Below are 14,776 nucleotides of genomic sequence, written 5' to 3'. Positions count from 1 at the left end.
TTCTTTTCTTTCACAACGCTGTGACTATAACCTGTGTTTTCTTTTTTACCAGACTGAAGCTCCTTACTCAATAACCAATATCTTAGAAAGCATAAGCACACATTGACTAGGCGTGAAAGGAATAAAGTAGCTCAGTCAGGCAGCGAGGGCATGTTTCACATTCACTTCTCAGTTACTCACTCAATTCTCAGTTAATGTGGAAAAATTACGAGTGTGATTTTTTTGAATGAAGTATGAAAAAATCCCCTACCTAATATCTAGGGACCAGAATATCATAGATACTTAAAATGATTATTTTAGTACTATTTATAAAATTTACACAGTATTTATTAACATTTTAAAATAGTTTAAAATTTGTTTTGTAATTATGTACTTTTGTATATTTATATTTTGCTTTAATTGATTTTTTATTTCAGTTGTAGTCATTTTAGTACTGCAACTTAAACATATTTAAGTTATCTGCCAAGGCAACATTTGTCATTTTCATTTATTTTAATTGCTGAGAATTTTTATAACTCTTGCGTTTAATACTTTTTAGCTTTATTTAATGATAACAGCACTGCATGCTTGTAAGCACAACACAGCAACCTCATAGCAATGACTTGGCAAACCCTTGTTAGCATAAACCACACATTTTGTAAATGTAAGAATCCTTCTGTGAAGTGATTAAGAGACCTCATCCTCTGCCTTCTATAGACACTGTTTGGAAAGCCATTCATAAACAAACTCTTCTACATGGAAACTTTACCACAGTGCCAGCGCTATCGTGAGAATTCTGATCCTTCCAGAAGTCCTTTGTTTAAAACCGTTTCCACCAATAGACACGCATGCAAATCATAAACTCGGATGCACCATCTTGAGATGTTTTACTACATTAAATAACAACAAAAGTGTGTGATTAGTTATTGCATGGCTTTATGGAATTTCTTTAAATTAAAAGGAATCATGTTCTGTAAATGGCGTTAGTAAATGTAAAAAAAAAAGTAATGTTAAAAAACTGGTCTATTTTGTAGAGTACTATATTATGCTAACAAAGGTGAACAAATAAGAAAACCTGTTTCTACAGTGCCTTTGCTTTGAGCAAAAAAATTAGCAACTTCCTAGTCATTATTTAAACTGGTTTTAGTTGAAATGTTTTGAATTAGATTATATTTAATTTGATTTTCCACATCAATTTTTTAAATGACCTAACCCATAAATTATGTACGGTTATAGTGTTATTAAAACATTGGCAGTTTGTTGACATTTTTTCCCAAGAAATTTCCATACCTTTGTCTTTGGCTGCTTGAGTAAATGGCACCACAGAGTCGGACAGGACGATTTATTTAAAAATGTGTCAAAAGAACACCATGTTTTTTTTGTTTTTTTTAGCCAACGCAAGTTTACTCTACACTAATAAAGAGTCAGTTCTGAGGAAAAGTATTTGCAAGAGACTTTAGGATATGTACCTCTGCTAACAGTGACACCCTTATTAAAATTAGGCATACTTATTGAAGTTTACACACTTTAAAGTTGACATACAGTTAGTGGTTAGTTCACTCATCATATCTGACTTGTCATTTCCTGCTCTTGTTCCTAGTCCTTTCTTATTCATCTCTTTTTATGTTGTTAAAAAATTTGTTAAATGTGTTAAATTTGACACTTTTCACAATTCATATTAAGCAAGTCAAAGATGATAGATGGATTCAAGCCAAAAGGCTAAAAGAAATGAACTTTTACAGCACAGATGTAAACATCTCACACACTCCCTCAGATAACTGTCTCTCTTTCTCCTGTAGAAACTGAAGCGATTGTATGAGACACTGCAGCGAGCTTATGCGAAGATATTAGAGGTGATGCAGTCTGGCCGACGTCTGCTGGGGACTTACTTTAGAGTTGCCTTTTATGGGCAGGTGGGTTCAAACGATAACATACCACACAATGCTACATGCTCAGTTTGACTTGCTTTTAGCTACCACTTCCCAAAAAGACTTCTCTGTGTAAGATATTGATATTATGTATCTGTTGCATGACTGATATTATACACATGAGACATCAGTGTCTAGACATAGTCAGGCTTTGAGATTAATCTATTTGGGTTCATAAAGTGATTGCAAAAATATGTTTTGAGAAGAAAGCGAGTCTCACATCAAGCATATATTTACACTGCTGTTCAAAAAATTGTGGTAGATGACCGTTTTAATGTTTTTTGAAAGATGTCTGCATTTATTTGATCAAAAATACAGTATAAACAGTATTAAATATTATTAAAATTTAAAAGAACTGTTTTCTATTGTAATATAAATTAAGATGTAATTATGTTCTGTGATGGCAAAGCTGAATTTTCAGCAGCTATTACTTCAGTCTTCAGTGTCACATGATCCTTCAGAAATCATTCTAATATGATGATTTGCTGCTCGAAACATTCCTTATCAGTCTTGAAAACAGTTTTGCTGCTTAATATTTTTGTGGAAACTGAGATACATTTTTCTGGATTCTTTGATGTATAGAAATTAAATATGTTCATTTTGTAGTTTTATTTCTTTATTTTTGGATCTCAGGGCTTCTTTGAAGAAGAGGATGGAAAAGAATACATCTACAAAGAGCCAAAACTCACAGGTCTGCCTGAAATTTCCCATCGTCTCATAAGTCTCTACGGAGAAAAGTTTGGAGCAGAGAATGTCAAAATCATCCAAGACTCCAACAAAGTAAGAAATCATAACATTTCTGTTTAACTGTCCAGCTTCCTGTATTGTGCTGAAATGAAAGTGAAGCTCATCTGAGTCATCGTCCAGGAAAGACTTATGTTAACAACAAGCAAACATCTAGCTTGCAGTCTTTGCATGGTTTTGAGTAATTAAATTCAAAACTACTAAGCATTATCATTATATGAAATATTTTTTTATTTTCCAAGTTTCATAGTGAACTCTACCATCTCACTTTCTTTAAATAAAAGAAACCACACACAACACACAAACTTGCTTATCTTACCCACAGGTTAACCAGAAAGATCTAGACCCAAAGTTTGCCTACATTCAGGTCACATTTGTCAAGCCCTACTTTGATGAGAAAGAACTGGCAGAGAGAAAGACAGACTTTGAGAAGTGCCACAACATCCAGCGTTTTGTCTTCGAGACGCCATTCACACTAACAGGAAAGAAACAAGGAGGGATTGAGGAACAGTGCAAGCGCCGAACAATACTTACCAGTAAGTATGCAGACAGCAGGAGATCTGGCATTGCTCCCAGTACGTCATCTGAGACCTGAATCATTTTTGCAACTCGTACATCAACTCTGTTTTGTTTACACGTACACTTCACCTTTTAGTGCTTAAAGGAATAGTTTACCAAAAATTTAACTTTACTTAAAATGTACTTATCTTCAGGCCATCCAAGATATAGATGAGTTTCTTCATCGGAACAGATTTGGAGAAATTTAGCATTACATCGCTTGCTCACCAATGGATCCTCTGTAGTGAATGGGTGCCGTCAGAATGAGCGTTCAAACAGCTGATAAAAACATCACAACAATCCACATGACTCCAGTCCATCAATTAATGCATTGTGAACTGAAAAGATTAGGGATGTAACGATTCATTCAACTCACGATTCATTTCACGATTATTATTTTTTTAACAAAATGAGATTTAAAGACAAATTATAAATTAAATGTGGCCTTTTATTATTGCTTGGACAAAACGCTGTTTTTCATTTCACTATAATAATATATTAATATAGCACTTACATATTGCTCTTTTGTTGGTTTTGATTGCTTCTATTCTCATTTGTAAGGCACTTTGGATAAAAGCGTCTGCTAAATAAAATGTAAATAACAAAACTAAATTGAAATTTTAAAACAAACCACAAATCAAATAAATAAGTAACAAATAAAATAAATCTCTTCATATAAACAAAATAAGGCTTTCTGTGCTCTTTCCATTTAAAATTAGAGGCAACCACTGCATTTTAGATGCTGCATACATGCAACATGAGCAGTTTTTAATCTAAATTAGATTGTATCATTTCGAAATGTGAAGCAAAAACAGAATGGTCTGACTTCAGTTTTGTGAAACCTATACATAAAAAATATCTGCAGAAACAGCAACAGTGTTGCCAACTTAGCAATTTTGTTGCTAAATTTAGCAACTTTTCACACTACCCTAGCAACGTTTTAGCAACTTTTGATAAGTGATTTAAACGTTAAAAAGGCAAAAAATTTCCATCTAAATTACACAAAATCAGTAAACCAAAGATGCCTAGCAGTACACGCATCACATGAATTAAGTTAGCTGCTATTTGCAATTGTTCAATTTAATAATAATAATAATAATAATTGAAAAATTGTTCATTTATGATACACCTTTAGCTTGTACCTGCGATTTTTGATCAGTTAGTATACTGTAAAAAACAAAAAAAAATCTAGAAAAATGGAAAACGTACTAGAAATTTTACAGGACATTATGTGTTATCCATTATCCGTTGTAACCCTGTAACATGAAAACACAAAATACAATGTATAATTTAAAATGTAGGTAAAAAAAAAACAAAAACAAAATCAATCCAGAAAATTCCTTCACATTAACATAGTAGATTGTGTCCTGCTTTTACAGACTTTTCTTAGAGTGTAGCACACTAACTACTAATACACTGCTTAAAACTAACTGTTCAGAATGTGTAGTTTTACTGGTTTACTAGCTAATAAAAAAAAATAAAAAAACACAACAACTTAAATTGTAATTGTTCAAAAATGTGTAAGTGTCCAATAAGCCAATGTTGCATTTAAAAATGCATTAAAATTTTAATATTTTATTATGTTATATTATTTCACAAACAAATCTAAATGAACATATATAAAATATATTTTTGCTGAGATTTGATGCAGTTTTGCATCATAATTACGCAATGATGTCATCGCACAATGACCTCGCAATGTCATTTAGCAACAAATCAACCTTCCTTTAGCAACTTCCCCTGAAAACGAGTTGGCAGTAAGACAGTAAGTTCCCCTCAGACATAGGTTCATATAAACTCCTAACCCTAATTGAATCGCGATTTGTTTAGCATCTCAACCGATTTGAATCGTCACATATTTGAATCGATTTTCAACCGGTTCGCGATTAATCGTTACATCCCTAGAAAAGATGTATGTTTGTGGAAAACAAATCCATCGTTTGTTTTTAACTTCAAACCAAAATCCATAATCCATTATAATACTTCCTTCAGTGAAAGAGTTCAAAAAGTAAAAAGTAACGTGACGTGGCCAAGTATGGTTACCCATACTCAGAAGCTGTGCTCTGCATTTAACTCATCCAAGTGCACGCACAGTAGTGAACACATACACAAACGCACCGTGAACACACACCCAGATGCTGTGGCGCCTGGGGAGCAGTTGGGGGTTCGGTGCCTTGCTCAATGGTCTCACCTCAGTCGTGGTATTGAGGGTGGAGAGAGCGCTGGACATTCACTCCCCCCACCTACAATCCCTGCCGGACCTGAGACTCGAACCCACAACCTTTGGATTACGAGTCCTACTCTCTAACTATTAGGCCACGGCTTCCCCATTCTCTGTTGTCTTCTCATATCAAAATCCAACATGTTTGTTTAGAACAGTTATAGTTTGCTTGTAAACAGTGCTTGACCTGTGCCTATTTCTCTCCTGATTTAAATGAGATTACCTTTCCAGTGGAGAAAGCAATATTATGGGTACAGGACTATTTTAGCTGGAAGCAACAGTTTAAACTAACAAAAAGATCTCAGTGATGGATTTGTTTCTTACAAACAAGCAGCTTTTTGCTTCACAAGACATTAATTGATGGACTGAAGTTGTATGGATTACTTTTTGTAATGTTTTTATCAGCCGTTTAAACTCTCGTTCTGATTCTGAACTAGTCGTTAATGACATATTTAAACACACATCAACCTTCGAAGCAGAAACAAAAACAGTGCATCTGTGAGTGGTGGTTTAGTCCAAACTGCAAAACTCAGAAGCATTGCCATTGTGTCAATCATCACAATTTCAGAAGTGATTTATGTTTCATACACGCATGGAATGAGCATTTATGGTACTCACTCTCACATTTAAATGTGGTTGTCACTCCTGAAAACTTGTGGGGTGTATGTGGCCCTTATCGTGTGAACAGGCGAATGCTTGTAAACATTTACATGCTAGTTGCAGCATCCATCTTCATAATCCCCAAAAAATATAATGTGTTTAATACTGTATAACATTGGTTTAATAATTGATAAAACTAAGAAAAAAAGTGTTTTCCATCTACAATGGCAATGACAGGTTCCCCATGGGCCAAAACGTGCCTATTCTGCAAACTGGCATGTACATGTGACAACTTTTGTGAGCGATCTCAAAATATCACTTAGATAATGACTCTTTTCAGGTGGACTCTTTTCTTCAAACAGTTAATATTGACAATAGCAGGTGTGTGGCTTGCTGTGAACTCGCTGACTCTAACTGACAGTCAGTCATAGATGAAAAATTGGATATGCCATTATCAGATCAGTCTTTTGTTTTGGTGAAGTTGTTTGTGTTAAGGATCAAATGAATGTGTTTGCATGTTGTTTGTGTCTACAGCGGCTAACACATTTCCCTATGTAAAGAAGCGCATCGAGGTAGTGGGAGAAAAGCACTTGGAGCTGAAGCCGATTGATGTAGCAATAGATGAGATGAAAGAGAGGAGTGCTGAACTTACTAAGCTCTGCTCTAATCAGGAGGTTAACATGATCACACTTCAACTCAAACTCCAAGGCTGTGTTAGTGTGCAGGTACTAGTATGCATTACACACTCGGGACCTTTTAGCACACTGCTGTTCAAAATTGTGGGGTTTTAATACTTTTTAATATAGGGACAGTAAAGAGATTTATATATTACAACAGATTTCCATTTCAAATAAATGTTCTTTTGAGCTTTTTACTCAAAGAATCCTGAAAAGATCATTGTTTCCACAAAATATTAAACAACTGTTTACAACTTTGATAATAATAAGAGCTGTGTTTTGAGCAGCAGATCAGCATATTAGACTGATTTCTGAAGGATCATGTGGCACTGAAGACTGGAGTAATTTTTGATCAAATAACACAAATGCATCAATATCATGATCTACAGAACAATGTTTAGTGAAAAATTAACAAATCAAAGCATAATTTTAGGAATAAAGATTTTTGTGTGTGACGTTATTTCATAACCACATTTCTCCTTACTGTAATGCAAGAAAATCTCATTCTCATAAATGTACTTTAAAAAAACTATTAATAATAATGAATTATCATCTACAATAGGTTTCTAAATAAGGGTAGTATGTGTTATACTGCCTCCAGTTTAAACTGGTTTAAATTAAAATATAAATGTAAATAAACATTTCATTAGTTTTTTAAACTGTAATACGGTCACTTGAGTTTTTCTTTAATTAACTTTTTTACAATATGATTGTCAAATGATTGTAACACCATGGGGCTTTTTTTATTTTATTAAATCAGCTTTTCCCCCAACTTAATGGTGAACAAAATGAGTTGTTTTTACGTTATGCCTCTACAATGAACAGGTTTTTTTTTTTTTTTTTTTCAGTCTTGGCTCCAGTGATTTAAAAGACACGTGTCAATTACATGCAAGCCAAATTTTTCCTCTTGCAAAACAAAATTCCTGTTAACCTGAAAGTTTTTTTTTTTTTTTTTTTTTTTTTAATATGACCACATTTTGAGTCTATCAAAATATTCTTGTGCGTTGTAAACACGGTCGCTAAGCAGTCTTTTCATTAATAGTGATTTGCAGGCAATCATTTAATGCATCTTATACTGTTTTTGGGCTTCTAGGTGAACGCGGGACCTATGGCCTATGCCCGAGCTTTTCTGGATGAATCCAAATCTGGTCAATCCAGTAAAAAGGTTAAGGAGCTCAAGGAAATATTCAGGTATGCAGGTATTACTTCCGCAGTTTGTTGAACTTAGAAATGGAACAGATACCTATGTGGCTACATAACCAGGAAAGGCATGGTTTGGTAAAACAACAGTTACAAGGAACCTCGCCAACACACCTACATACATGGTTTCTGAATATATGTGAACGATGTATACAAATAATATCTGTAATTCGCTTATCAGTGAGCTTAATATTATTTTGTTTTGTTTTCTGTGAGATTTTCTACTTTTGTCTGGTTATAAAACATAGTTGGCTCATCTGGTAAAGTCAGCTTTCTTCTTGAATTTTAATTTCAAGAGATTAGTAATTCTACTAAAAATAGCTGAAGTGAGCCATGTTCAGGAAGCAACCGACTGCAGTCCCTGTTTATTCAACAGCATGCATCAACATGCCCTGCTGCAGGAATTATAATGGTTATCTTGGTTATCATACCAAGGAATCTTATTCTTGTAAATGGTATTTGCATTTATAGCATTGGCAATGACATCTAAATGACGGTTTTATTCTTAGTTTTTTTTTTTATAAATGTGCATTTTCCACCATATAAAATTGTCAACCTAAATCAAATAAATATTTTGCATTTAACTACTAGTAGCTACACATAACATGTTAGCATGCTAAAACTAATTATATGAACACTATAACAATATATATTTTTTATTGTTTATTATTATATTGTTTCTGTTGTGCTCAATTGTTTGGTTATATGTGTTGCAGGCAATTTGTCAATGCATGCAGCATGGCTCTGGACATTAACGAGAGACTCATTAAGGAGGATCAGTATGAGTATCATGAGGGACTAAAGGCCAACTTCAAAAGCATGGTGAAAGAACTTTCTGATATCATCCACGAGCAGGTATGTTTGATTGCTCATTTATAGTTCTTAGTTCTTGTTCTTCTTTCTACTTCTATCAAATTTCTGCAATTAATTCAGCCCCAGGGTAATTATAGTGAACCTGAACTAAAAGCATAACATAATATTTGTTAATTGAAATCAGCAACATTTGGTTAGTATTAGTTTTCATTATTCTTGATGTTCTAAATTAACTAGCTAAAATAAGAATGAATGAAGATTATGTAGTAAAACAAAGAAGCCAAAAACACAACAAAAATATAAAAATGTTAACTAAATGAAATGAAAACAAAATCTAGAAATAAACTGATTCAAAATAGCAATAAAAAAGTACCTAAAATACTACTACAATAACCCTGAAATAACTAACTAAAGCAAAACTAACTAAAAATAATCCTGTTCAGCCCAAACTGCTCAACATACAAACTAATTTGGTGTTTTCTGTTTTTCGTGTTTATTGAAACTTTAGATCGACTTTGATTTAAAAGCCTACATTGATCGGTGCCATCTAACTGGCAGCGGTGACATCTATGTATTAACCGCTTTTCATTTGATTTTCAGACTGAAGTGCACGTCAATGTGCCACTTCTCATGAAAATGTTGACCCATCATGATTTTGTTCCTCATTTTTTGTTTCGTTGCCTTCGGTAAACCCCAGAAATGTATTGCCACACTAAGTTAAGAGGTTATTTCACAGACTAAAAACACTTTTGCTTCCTGGTGATGTGTGAAAATCTGAAAGATTGTAATTTTTCTTTGATTGGTTTCACTCTTTTCATTTATGTCCAATTTCATCTGCACTGTGATGCACTTCCTTAAGTTAAAAGGTCATCTTTCACATATTAATGGCAGTTCTTGCTAGCATTTGTTTGCTTGCCGAGTTTTAACTTTGGACCCTGTGTAGTGGTTTTGATGATTTTTGTAGCAATTACAGAGTGAATTATGATCAAATCAGTCTATTCTCTTGTCCACGCAGACTCGAGGAAATGGGCTAACTGGACAGTTCCCTCAGTAAACAAAAAACTAATTTTCTGTGTGTCCACTGGTTTAGAAAATATTATTTAAAGCCTTCATGGTTTTGAGCTTGAGGGCATGATTGGCAAACAGGTTTGTTAGGCTGGCACTCTCGGTTGTGCCAGAGAGATTGTGTTCTGAGATGACACTTGACTGAAGAATTTGAGAGTGAAACATTCAAAATACTTTTCACTTTCGTGTTGTTTTTGTGTATTTTACCCTTGCGATTTGACACTTGTCTTAAATACTGGTAAAAATGGAAATGCAGATTTCCATGGTTTGAAAATCAATGTTAATTTGGTGTGAATAATTGACATCTTCAGCAAAGACCTTTGTTATTATGACTATTTAACCATTTATTCATCTGCCACAGTGATAGCTTAAAACTATTTAAATGATTTTAGTTTGACAGTTGTACAGTAAAAACAGTTTAAATGCACAGTATTAATTATATTCACATCATACAATATAATATATGTGACCCTGGAGCACAAAACCAGTCTTAAGTCGCTGGGGTATATTTATAGCAATAGCCAAAAATACATTGTATGGGTCAAAATTATCGATTTTTCTTTTATGCCAAAAATCATCAGGATATTAAGTGAAGATCATGTTCCATGCAGATATTTTGTAAATTTCCTACCATGAATATATCAAAACTCAATTTTTGATTAGTAATATGCATTGCTAAGGACTTCATTTGGACAAAATTAACGGCGATTTTCTCAATATTTAGGTTTTTTGGCACCCTCAGATTCCAGATTTTCAAATAGTTGTATCTCAGCCAAATATTGTCCTATCCTAACAAACCATACATCAGCGGGAAGCGTATTTATCCAGCTTTCATTTGATGTATAAATTAAAACCAATTATGCACAGGCCGTCTCCTGTGGTGAATGTATTTCTCTCACACATAGCATCATCAAATGATTTTAAATACATGTCAGAGCTCCTGGAAACAGCTGTACTTTCAGCACAGCAGTCATCTTTTGTCAGGACAGGATATATTTCTATTAAGACATTTGATAATACAGTAGATTAGTTCCTTTATACAACAGAATTACAGCAAGCGCGTGTTTGCCTGTGTAACTACAGCTTAATGTGTCATCGTGATTATTAAAAACTGAGCTACTTCTGGAAGTGAGAATGTGGTAATTTGTTTCAAAATGTCTAGGTCACTGGTTAAAACAAGTACTTAGGTGTTTAAACTAAATTAATCAGTTGAAAAGTGCTATTTTTCTTGTCTTTGTTTGAGGTGTTATTGTGAATATAATGCTGTCCTACTTCTTCTGTTTCTAATGTGTCTCTGTTTTTCTTCATTATGCTGCCATGTCCTATAGATTGAGTTCTAGGTAACAGTTTTGTTGCAAAAAAGTATTTGTCTCCTTTTAAATATGTGTGCATGCAGTTGCTTTATCCTGTGAATGTATGTGTGTGAGTGAGGTAGAGGTGTGCGATATGATGATTTTTGATCGTGGACGATAAAAATGTCTCCATGATTGGCGCCTCCGTCTCTATATAGTGTACAACACCACATACAGCAGTAGAGTTACTCAGACAGGACACTGCACTTATTCGCGATCGCGGAAGTACATTATTTGCATACAAACCTTGCTGGTTAAATGTTTAATTCGCACGCTGGTCTGAGCGCATACACCTGAAGCACGCGCACTAAACAGCCTGTCTAACAGCGCCTGATTACTCATCTAACTTATCTTTTGCGCCAATACTGTCAAAACACACAAGGTTTATATACAGACTCAGTTGGTTATCTCTAAAATTAAAGTAAATAGTTGAGAGAGAAACGGATGCGTGCAGGTCTTAAAGGGACAGGACACTAAACATGCTGTCGTCTGTCATTAAAGGGATAGTTCACCCTAAAATTTAATTTGTCATTATTTACTCACTCACATGTTTCCCAAACCTCTATTAATTTCTTGTGCTGAACCCAAAATAAGATATTTTGAAGAATGAGGGTATAGCCAAACAGTTGCTGGTCCACATTAGGAAAGAAAAATCCTATGGAAGTCACTGAGGACCAGCAACTGATTGGTTTTCCACCTTCTTCAAAATAGTATTTATGTTCAGCAGAAGAAAGAAACTCATTCAGGTTTAAAACAACTTTTGAGTAAATGATGGTATAAAAATAAAACATTATGACAATTGACAGACAGATGACAGAATATTTATTTTTGAGGGAACTATTCATTTAACGTTAACAAAACAACAAAACGCAAAGAGAAAAAAAATCAATCACTATTCTTCACTGAAAAACTTTAACACAGTTGCTTTAGGAATCAGTCTATGTAGTGTTTTATTTTTATATTTGTTCATTTAATTTCATTGAATGCTCCTGCTAAATACACCTATTGTACCTGAAAATAAAGCACTGTTTGTTTTATTTGTAATGTGTATCTTTGTTCTTATTTTTTAATAAGAAAGATAAAATGACACAGATTTTTATCTTCGCCCACTTTAGCCTAAATATCTGCCATGTCTTTTTTTTGTTACCTTGAAAGGCTTAGTATTACAGCCAAACTAGAAAGACACAGACAACTTGTAAAACCAACATGACAAAGAATCGTGATAAAATCGTGAATCATGATATTTCTAAAACAAACTGTGATATATTTTTTCCATATCGCCCACCCCTAGAGTGAGATCATGTAAAGGTCATGTGAGGTCTGTTTTACAGGTAGCTGTAAAACAAAAACAAAAAAAACAAGTTGAGCCAACTTAAAATTAAGGCAACCAGCTTCAGCAGATTTTTAAATTAGCTCAACTTTTTTTTTTTTTCACAGTATAATAACATGACTCCAAATCTCCCTCTTCATTTCAAAATCCTCATCCTGTTTTCATCTGCCACCCCCCCCCCCCCAGATCTTCCAGGAGGATATGATGCGTTCCCTGCTGCAGAACTCTCTCCATGTGTTCCGTGCTATCAGTGGAACCTCCACTGACCGGAGCTAGAACCTGATGGACAATCAGCTCTCCTCGTACCTGAATGTACAATTCAAGATTCTAGGCCTTCAGCAAGCATCTCTTCACGCTATAAGGATGTCAGAATTTTCCGTACCATGTTTTTACTTGTTGTGTACAGCGAGTTTGTGTAAATTTATTGCTTTTTACAATTCATTTTAACAGCAACTTGAAGTCAAAATCGACCCTGTTTACTTTCTTAATGCACATTCCTGGTCTTATGTTTGCATCCATGTTCCTTTTAGGCTCACATCACCAAGACGCCTTGTTTTTCAACTCTTACTCTCTTTTTTTACATTTTCTCTGTTATATAATCCATTTTGCATCTCAGCCACACTGTCTCACACTGCAGGAATGCCACTGGAAACAAAACACGCAGTGTACGTAGATCACCCAATACACCAAAGATCAAATGGACAGTTTATACTATATGCCTATATTTCCATATTAAATGACTTTTGTTGACAATTTTAAATTTTATGTTATTTTCTGAAAATGGCAGGTGATGATCATAAAGCCTAATACTGAATCATTGTACGGAATGAAAATTCTCAGTTGTAAAAATAGCATTACCATGACCACAACATTGAACAGGCACATTTTCAGAGGCGTTGGTTCTGAAAGTATTTTTGCTATTCATTTTCTCTATAGAGTATCTTCTGAAAATGACTTGGTTAGAAGATATAAGCTAAGCCAACTAGCTTTCAAGATGAATCACAACATTACAAACTTACATTTGATTCCAAAAAAGTACATGGAAGGTACATTGTTTATTTATATTATTTTTCAACTCAAAAAACAATGATACAATAAAAGTTTGACTTTTTAAATTATTTATACAATTATACTTTTTTTGTTTTTACATTTTTTACTGAGCAAAATCATGATTATAATATGCTTTTGTTGACTTTTCCCTTAATTCTGTTTGATGCTTGGTGCAAACTGCATGCAGTGTAGTTTGGGAAAAACATGGTTTTGAGTTTAAGACGTCTGTTTTCCTACTGCCAGCTGCTGAAAAGAAGAATTTCAACTAGCTACTACTGTATGTGGTCAAACAGTAGTACACATCAGTGCGGTGGTTACTGACTGGCTGCAAGTTTGTTAGACTGAACTAAGATCAGTGCATAATTTCTGTCATGAAATTGAACTAAACTGTCTGGAGATGCATTGATGTTATATAAATATGTATATGTAAAGCTTTTTAAAATTAATGCATACCCCAGATGGTACAGAACAGCTGACTATCGACAGGAATGATGTAATGCAGAATGTAACAGCATATTGATATCCAATTTAAGCAGATATTTGTGATTCCCATTGTAAACATTTGTTTTTCGTTGGGCTGGTCCTTAGTAACTGCCCATGGATACAGCCTGTACAACCTATCAAGGGCTGATTTATGTTATAAATTATTATAAAATGCTGTTTATAATTATCAGACTTGCTGCACTGAATATGCAAATTGCAAAACAGAGGATATGTAGATTTATATAGGAAATTGTCCATTTGTAAATGTATGTGTGTGTGTGTGTGACGGAGTGCGTGTGTGCACGCACATTGAAACATACAGTATTGACAAAGCAGTATTTGCAAGCAGTTGTCATTGTTAAAATGTAATTGTCTGGTCTATTAATAAAGTCATCAGCAATGGACACTGAATTTGCTATTAAGAGGATAGTGTGAGACAAGCTACTGTTTCCGAAGATTAGTTTCATCATTTCCTTCACGTTTTGTCAGCACATATGTGTGAATGTTTTTTTCCCCTCTGTGGTCTGTAGTTCATAAAATAAAGTGAATATTTCTTAAAAAAAATCTTTGGGGATGTTTATTTTGAGCTCTTCTGAAAAGCACGGTTTTCCCATGACACGTCTGCTCTATTCTCCAAACACACACACACACACACACACACACACACACAACTTGTGGGAAAATACTTTCAAAAAATTTTAGATAAAATCTGTCATTTGATACTTTTCTCCTATGAGAATGTAGAACCTCTTCATTATAAACATTAAAGATGCAAT

The 14,776-nt window shown here is 34.1% G+C and overlaps 1 protein-coding gene across 2 annotated transcripts in view; it reads left to right on the top strand.

The window, feature by feature from the left end:
* LOC306844279 (dedicator of cytokinesis protein 11-like) overlaps positions 1-14,557 on the top strand; it is an 87,309-nt gene extending 72,752 nt beyond the window's left edge. For both annotated transcript variants that reach the window (XM_079376282.1, XM_079376281.1), the window contains 7 exons: positions 1,779-1,892; positions 2,541-2,687; positions 2,977-3,187; positions 6,565-6,755; positions 7,801-7,898; positions 8,624-8,762; positions 12,654-14,557. In XM_079376282.1, the coding sequence (XP_079232408.1) occupies positions 1,779-1,892; positions 2,541-2,687; positions 2,977-3,187; positions 6,565-6,755; positions 7,801-7,898; positions 8,624-8,762; positions 12,654-12,743 (990 nt within the window). In that variant the 3' untranslated portion in view covers positions 12,744-14,557. The remainder of the gene's footprint in view (positions 1-1,778; positions 1,893-2,540; positions 2,688-2,976; positions 3,188-6,564; positions 6,756-7,800; positions 7,899-8,623; positions 8,763-12,653) is intronic.
* Positions 14,558-14,776: the final 219 nt, after the last annotated feature.

Source organism: Barbus barbus, assembly GCF_936440315.1.
Source record: "Barbus barbus genome assembly, chromosome: 1".
In the NCBI taxonomy this organism is placed as follows: domain Eukaryota; kingdom Metazoa; phylum Chordata; class Actinopteri; order Cypriniformes; family Cyprinidae; genus Barbus; species Barbus barbus.
This window is presented reverse-complemented; position numbering and strand designations above follow the sequence as displayed.